This window comes from Trichoplax adhaerens, genomic scaffold (genome assembly GCF_000150275.1).
Source record: "Trichoplax adhaerens TRIADscaffold_4 genomic scaffold, whole genome shotgun sequence".
NCBI lineage: Eukaryota > Metazoa > Placozoa > Uniplacotomia > Trichoplacea > Trichoplacidae > Trichoplax > Trichoplax adhaerens.
In genome coordinates this window covers 7046116-7054962 of record NW_002060946.1, presented here as the reverse complement: position 1 = coordinate 7054962, position 8847 = coordinate 7046116, and the positions used below count along the sequence as shown (strand labels likewise).

At 29.5% G+C, this 8847-nt stretch overlaps 2 protein-coding genes across 2 annotated transcripts in view; both read left to right on the top strand.

Annotated features, from left to right (window-relative positions):
- The window catches only part of TRIADDRAFT_55989 (uncharacterized protein), a gene marked incomplete at both ends in the record, with an annotated part of 5023 nt that extends 4447 nt beyond the window's left edge, over window positions 1-576 (top strand). The window contains 2 exons of the mRNA XM_002112158.1: window positions 149-241; window positions 448-576. Coding sequence (XP_002112194.1) covers window positions 149-241; window positions 448-576 — 222 coding nt within the window. The remainder of the gene's footprint in view (window positions 1-148; window positions 242-447) is intronic.
- A 5282-nt stretch (window positions 577-5858) lies between these two features.
- Window positions 5859-8253, top strand: TRIADDRAFT_55988 (uncharacterized protein; the record flags this gene model as incomplete). The annotated part of the gene is made up of 3 exons (XM_002112157.1): window positions 5859-5879; window positions 7545-7587; window positions 7823-8253. 3 exons carry the CDS (start codon window positions 5859-5861, stop codon window positions 8251-8253), a joined length of 495 nt encoding a protein of 164 aa, XP_002112193.1.
- Between the last annotated feature and the right edge of the window lie 594 nt (window positions 8254-8847).

The window sequence follows — 8847 nt, the reverse complement described above, 5'->3', positions numbered from 1 at the left end:
TAATTCTGAAGTATGTATCATTGTTATACTTTTAAACATACCTATTCCTTATAGGAAAAAACGTCATATTAACATTATCATTTAAGTGTAATTACCGTATCTTACTAAATTTAACACCTTTATACAACGATCATTCCCATCAAATTAGGTTCGACACTATCTTATGCGTAGAGTAGGTTTTAATTCATCGACTGGCTCTCAAAGTATTGCTCTCAGCACATCGAACCGCAAACATCCAAAGGTATAACATTTCTTAAATATATTTCAATTACAATTTCGTCATAGTGTTACTTACAAAGTCGTTTAATATGACTGTTCTCATAGCAAAAAGCGTCAGTATTTTAACTTAAATCTATATTATTTGGCGAAATGATACTACTAAAGTAATACCTCATCGTATATACATATAAGCAATTTCATTTCATAATTTACTAAATATAATTATAGATCAAGATATCATCTAATGTGGAAGAATTTGATGTAACAGAGGATCAAGGCTCCAACAGCAATTTAATTTATGAAGGTTTATACGCTTGCTTTGATGACTTAATATTTCTAAAATTAATTCGTGCATGAGATCATTATTGTACGTATGTATAATTTTCACCAGTCAAACAACTCAAAGTTAGGATACAGAAGTTAGATAGTGACTATAATATCAAGATTGCAAATGATTCCGTAGAAAGGATGATGATGACTCCGCAGTAATCATTCTAACTAACGTTGCTTTTCTCGATTACATGCAAAATTTTTATAAGAATTCAATGTTTATACCTTCGTATGTAGTACAATTCCAAAATTAAAATCATTAGTTAAAATACTAATAGGATGACTTTCATAAGTGAATTACTGAAAAAGCAAAGTGACTCAAGTATTTGAAATACATCATTCTTTGATGTTTAGCATATTAATTACCGATGTTGATAGTCTGAAACTGTTACATCTCAAATAAGTCATGCTATACTAAAATCACAACATTTTATCCTGATTGTCTTTTCCTATCAATAGATGATGATATCCAAATGACAAGAATTTATCCGGTGATTAATAACAATTAATAACTTTGTAATGATATTGATTATCGAAATCCATCATTAAGTAATATATATTACAGCGAGCAATCTATTTTCGATTTCCTTTAATGAGCGAGAATTTATTTCGTCTTGATATTAGAAAAAGCGTAATACCGCTGTGGAAAGACTATAATTTAGAAATCAACTAGCCGCGATCACATTGTTTTCCTACTACGGATCTATTAGATCACAGAATCAAAGCTACTAATTAGATATTAGTTGCTAGCTCGAGTAAGCTTCCTTTCAGTATAATGATTCGTTTAGCTTTTGTAATACTGAAGGTATTCAGATTTAAGAATCTAACTAAATTATTCCTAGCAAGTTGTTATACAGAGAACGGCTCAGAAGATATGTTACGGATACAATTAGTCTTAACTTAATCATGTACTTTAAAAATATTAAACACCTAAATATTTTTAGCTTTATAATTCTAAATTAATCTTGTCTCTTGCTTTAATAACTTAGCTCAGTTTGTAAGTATATTCATATTTTGATTCAAATATTTTCAACAACAATTCTAATTGCTCTTATTAAATCTAAGACATCGCAATTTATGTACTATAATAATTGCTATCTAGTTGTGACGTTTCCTTGTCGTGGGCTGAACACGACACTAGTACTTAGGCTAGCACTCATAATTGGATCGCGGTATTGGGCGCTACGATAAACAGTCTTTCTAAAAATTCACCTAATATGAGTATCTATTATATCGATAATACTAAAATTATAGTCAGATCAGTTAACAATTATGCCAGGAACGATTCAGAATTATCATATTGTATCATGTTACTGATAAAATTATTAAAAACGAGTTCTTATATCCGATTTACTGAAATATCTAATTCTCTGATTAGATGAGTGTTACAAAACAGCTTTGCAACAAGATAACGTATTGCACGATCAAACAGTCGATTCCCTGAACCACATATCAGGGAGCAGTATCTACTCTTTCAGGAACACTTTCCCCATACTAGTAGACTACAAAAAGACTTCGACGCCTCGTATCTTACGTTAAATACTTGTCACAAGAACTAATTTTGTTAAACGACTTATCGCATTTATATACCTGTCACGGTGCGAACTACCGTGAAGAAATAGATATCTAAATTTGGTTAATATAATATAGTGATAACATATTACAACTAGTCACTTACAATAGGAATTACTCTAATTATAAATATGTTACAGTAAATTTATTGCTGTGCTGTAATGTGTACTGAAATGATTCTGTGAATGGACATATTGTAGTCCGACTGTGAAAAACTAATTAGTAGATGTTCTCACCCAAGTATTTTTATAAGATGACTTGTGAATATTAGCTGCTGTAGAAGGGTATATCAACCCGTCAGATAGTTGAATAAAGCAGTTCTCAATTGTATAGTTGTTTTAACGTAGAATCAAAGGCGTCTAAATTCTTGTGAGGTAGTTAAAGGAGCAAAATCAAATGCCGTAATATTTAATCATATGCGTATATAAATTTCGAAGTTTTAGTAGTTTTATATCAAGTTACAAATAGAAAGAAAACTATATTATCTTGCTAATGTTTAGGATTTTATTCTATCGTTATCACTAATTGTTAATTAAACAAGAATAAAATTCAACCTATTAAATCTTTAATCTATTTAAGGTTTATTTTACACAACAGGTTTAATTATTGCAATATCCGACGCAATTTTAGACTGTAAAAATTAGTATAATCAATTACTAGGTTGCAAAACTGATAATTACTACCATAAAGTATCGAAGAGTTGCTACGGTATCTTTATCCATAAGTTATTAGCTCATGACATTCTTTCGTTAACTACGGGTAATATCCCTTTCATAAGATAGATTCTAGCTCAGTAGATGAAATTAGTTGCATGAGCAATAATGCTTTTCAGGTCAAATAAAAATTAAATGCTTACATTTACATACCTCAAGGAAAACCCGAATATTATACCTCTAAGAGAAAATGTATGTAGATACTTTATTACGTCTATATATTTCCATTGTAGATACGATGTGTAAGCAAAATTATTTCAGCGATACTTGCTCAAATTAAAGTCTATCATTCTTGTTTACGTCAATTTAAGTCGTATTATACAAGAAAATACCCAAAATTGCCCTTTTCTGACCATTACCAAATATATAATGAATATGGTTGGTGAAATTTTTATTTTTAAAAGATTTCCGAGTAGTGAATGTGCCTATTAGGTAATACTTTTCTTTCAATAATATAGTGTGGACATGCTATGATTAGTGTCTAAGCGTATTAATTATGGTATTAGCACAGATGAATGCATTTGCAGAACAGACTGGACCTCATTAGGTAGATATTCATTTTACTTTGTTTAAATAAACTACAGTAGTGTATCTTGCCTATATCTCCATAATTTGGTACATCGCAGCATAAACTACTCCCTTTTTCTATTGATTGTAATTTTGACTATTTATATTCATAATTATAATTAAGATTTATAAATTAAGATAAAAATATACAAAATGCACCGTCAAAATCTCTAACGTAATTTATATACGGAAAATTTACAAAATTTTGATCTAAAAACGCTACTATTTGATTCAAAAACATAAGATGTCAAAATGTACGAAAGTAAATATAATTTCTCATACTCCCAAAAATCATAAAATCCAAATAATTTTTGTACCTAACTTGAAGTTATCAAACAAATTGTTCATTAATACTCGTCGATAGATCAAATTGAGAAATTGCTTAAAGCTTTTGCCACTTTCTTTGTTCACATGCTGTATAATAAATTATTACGTACCAAAAATATATTATTAAATATTCAGTATCTCAAAAAAATTTACTGTAACTGCTTAAATTTCAATTTAATTATATTATGATATCGCATTCAGTTAAATAAGTAGACCGTAAAAAGAATTACGTTTGTAATTGATATTTTTCTAACGCCATAAATTATTTATTAATATAAATAAACTGCAAGGGTACATAAATAACTATACAAATTTCTATTTTAATTAAAATAATAATAGATTCATTAAGTTAAATGAAATATGCTCACATTATTCATTGAAAGATTGATTCATCCTTCACACATATTACTGTTTATAGATCATCAACCTAAATGATCATGATTGATAATGATTATGAATTAAATGTTGTATTCCTCTAATGTAATAAGTTATAATGTTACTTTAGGCTTAACCTAAAAAGGAAATATGATGATCGTCCTCAATACCACTTCGCTGCATATATTAAAATATTTAAACTGTTATGAATTGTAGTAAGTATAGGGAATGCCATATCCCTGTCAAGTTGTATTATTTTCACGGTTTAAAGAATTCAAATTAATATTTTCAGATAAGGTTTGTTCACTTTATTAACGTAGGAACTATTTCTAATTGTAATTAGACATAGGCAGTTTCAGCTAATGATAGCTGAACTAGACAACATACTTGCTTAGATTAAGATTAAATACGAATGATAAGTTAAAAATATTTACTGACGAANAAGCTATGTAAGGAACATCACGACTGGAGATGTCTCTTCCAGTATGGTCCAATAATAATACTGCTGTTATTTACAATTTAGAAGATTCCTATATAAATGGAACATTTTGAGTTTAGCAGTGAATATGTGAAAAGTTATAGAAGTGCCTATCCTAATAAAAGTTCTATCTTTACGTTACCTTGCCGTGTGTTTTTAATGTTTGGTAAAGGAGCTTCAAATTCAGTAATTACTCAAAGGCTTTTAAGTTACGTTTCCTTACCACTAAGCATAAATTGTGACAAATACAAAGCTAATGATAATAGTACGAATCAACCTTTAATCTTTTACAAATTATGTGCCTAAATGATTCATATACCCCCATCCGAAAGAGTAGTTTTATAATTCTAACTTAATCAGCAACCATTTTCACTAAACCTATATAGTATTATTGCACATTTAAACTATTTACTGCATCTATTATTTTAAATGATTAAAATACTTTAGTAACTCGTAAGAAATTAACTTAGACTTTGAATATTAGATTAGTTTGTATTTTAAAAATAAAATCTAATATCCTATGTGAAAACAAAAATCGTAATACTGAAAAGATTGTGCCATAAAACACTACAAAGATATGTATAAATTATTAATGCTTGCTTAGTCTATGAATTTAAAAGTTGATATTAAATTCCTTCTTAAAACTGAATATTTTATTTTTAACGTAATCTTTTATCTATATTATTTACTCATCTATATTTAAAACAATATTCCTTAAAATCTTGATAAATAAACTTTTGAAATCTTTTATTCTGATGATTCGTACTTTCTATTTTCCACATGCATGCAATAAGTATTTCTGATATTTGTTATAGCACAGCTAGACCGACATCAAATATTGAATATATAATACCTACAGAACGATGGCAATTTGAACTCTTTCAATTATTATGAACCTAAACTACAAGGAAAGTAATTTTAGCTTTCGCTCCGATAAATTAGCTAAATCTGGTATGCTGATACTGGTGTACCCTTAATATACTTCTTAAAATATACTCATCAATCTGTTGAGCTAAAACCGAGTTGTTTGGCTGAGTTTTCGTAATAGCTACTTGCATCAATCGTCTAATTGCTACCTACGTTGTGATACCTGACATTTCTATCTTAATTTTATCGTATGTAAAAAATCAGGTATTCGTACAGACACTGTTCTTACTAGAACTTTAAAACCAGTTTAAACTATGATATATTATAATAAGCAACGATTACATCAAGGAATTGTATACAAGCATTCAATAAAATTAACCTAATCTTCACTCTTAATACCGCTATCCATGATGTTTATACCGTTTATATGGGTAAGTCAGTATTTTTGTAGTAAAATAAATAACATTGTTCTGCTTAAGTTGAAATTTTTCAAATAAAATTCGTCTGGACATTGTAGTTAGTATTTGAAAGTAAGATTATGAATTCGACTTATAAACATTTTATTCCAATAAATTGATCAAAGGTAATAATATTTATATAATATAATTTAACTCTGCCTCAATTACGCGTATAAATATAATTTAGTTCTTACATATAAAAAAATTGATATAAGATACTGCTAATTCTTACATTAAATAAATTAAAAAATTTGTTCTGTTAATGTTTAAAATTAAAACTGATTCGAAAGTATATATTTTACAGCATGAAAGCTAAAATGAAGTCTTGATGCTGAATATTTGATGCATTAGAAACATTTTAAGGGTAAAAATTGATTCAAAACAGGATCAAACGCCAATGTTCAAATAGTTTGTTTTATGTAGAAAGATCTTTAATTTGCAATGTAAAAAAATAAATTAGAGAGTAGGTTATATATGGGTATGCTACGTCGCATTTTAGCCAACAAAGAACTTGTTAATTTTTAAGAAAGGCGATATATGTCTACTTAATGGTTACATGTACTCGTAAAGTCAATTCTTTAGTGTTTCTTATTTTACTTTTGGCTTTATTGGTACTGGTCACACTGTAATTTGTCGCTAGGTAGTGTAACATTTTTAAATTTATTCAAATAGATTGCTAACAGTCTAGGAATCAAACACGGAAGCCATTCTCCATTGATTCGACAAGTAGAAATATGCTTATGCTTTAAAATCAGATACAAGTATCGTATAGATAGGTGATTTTAATTAAAAGTTTGAACGTCCTCATAGATTTTTGAAGCAGGGCAATTGTTTGGTCAAAATTATTGTCGTTGTTTCTAAATTCTAGACATTCAAGTAGCGACTAGCTTTCAAGTAGCACTAGTGCAAACTCCCTTCGCTTTGCTTACGGTTTACGATAATGCGCTCATTTAACAGATAGTATTACCATTTGATAGAAACGAACTTAAATAGTAGAAAGATCATTATGAAGCTTCTCACGTTAAACCTTGGATAGGATCTAATTTTGCGGACCTTCGCTTAGAGGAATTGTTAATTACGTAATTTAATTCAATTGGGAAGGTGTCTCACAGAATATTTTTTACGTTAGGACTACTAATTCTATCAGTACTTTCTAAGTAAGAATATTTAAGATAGCATTTGGAAATGTTATAATATTCCTCATAACCCTGCATCAGATTATTCTATGGCCTAAAATATCGATACCGGACGGTCAAAGTTTCTACACTGTAGCGAGTCGAAGTATTATCGTAATACAAGAGTTAAAATCTTGGATTAAAGTGTGAATATCAAATATTAGCAGAAGGAGTTTAGAAATTCATAATTACCTTATTTTTACCGAGTGCATGGAAAAGTACAGTACGGTATCTTTTAACCTTTTTATTAAATCTTTGGTGATAAGCGCGATAAAAAATAAACAAATTCGAAAATAAAGCGATTGCTTAAGAAATTCAGTCATTGCACATGTAAAATATGAATTGCTTTTCGGTTTTTTCTTTATATACTGGCTGCTTGCTTGCCAAAATTAGCTTCTGTAAGCTTATGAAAAATTAAGATCAGTCCTAATAACAGAATGTTATTGCTTGAAATTTCATCTAGGTCTTTTTCATCTATCGGCTGCTCCACTACCATGTCACCGCAAGTAAGACTATACTTAATTTGAATTTGTTTCTTTGATGATTAATAACTACTTCGAATAAAATAATCGGCTGATAGATTCATTTTACCGGTACATTTTGCTTATGGAGATCGTCATTGATGTAATACGGTCAAGTGCACCTTATTCAGACGAATGTACTTTTGAATTCGTTAGGGTATTTTTAATCAGTAGGTCTGATAACTAATCTCTGATATACGCGTACATTTGGATTTTAAAGGTCACATCGTGAGCTTCTGTCCGTTAAACTACATATCCTATGATAATTTATGCTATGGGCCTATTGAAAGCGGCCAAGCAAAATTTTCCTCGGCCATGTTTGAATGCTACCAGAACGGAGGAGGAAACTTAACTGAACTTGATACGCTGCATAAAATGGTTTATGCTACGCAAAATTTAAATATTTATCGTGAATATTGGATCGGTCTACGAGATGTATTTAATAGAAACAGCTCTGAAGGCTTCGTATGGATTCAAAATAATCGAACTGCAGTCCATTTTACAAATTGGGGAACTCTAGAACCTAGTGATGGTGACAATGATTGTGTCTACATTAAACATGGTAGTGCCTCATGGTTTTGGTATACTCGACAGTGTAACGGCAGTGCATATGCATTTTGCCAGAGAGGTGATGAATATCATACAGACTAGAACTGTATACTCATAAGATTACACGGCAGTGAAATTCAAGATATTTATCTAAATACAGCAAAATTGATATAGCTTTCATAAATCAGTCAATTTAGTGCTTTTATAGTCAATATTAAATTATCTATATTATAAATTAGATTGCTAAACAAATTAAAGCAGAAAAATTAGAATCAAATTGACTTACAATACACCTTTATAACGAATAGAGAGCACCATATGATATTGAGGGCAATCATATCTGTCAGTACTTCATCTCGGTACCGTGGTTGCCATTTCTATCCTCTTTTGCCAATAATTAAAATTCTTTTGATTGCATATCATAATATATTTATATTGAATGATTTTTTACGTAGATGCCATTCAAATACTTTCTACTTCGCATTTAAGTTTATCGCTCACACTCAGTAAGTATAAATTATCTTTGATCGCTAAGGCAAACATCTAATGAAAACTAGGGAATATTTTTTAATTTTGAAAAGATCGTTAACTAAAAAAGGCAGCTCATAATGATAACAGTCTGCTGCTGATAGCTTCAGTTTAGTGACTGAGTTTTATGTGATTTCCTAGCTTCCTCGTCCTCAGTTATCCAACCTA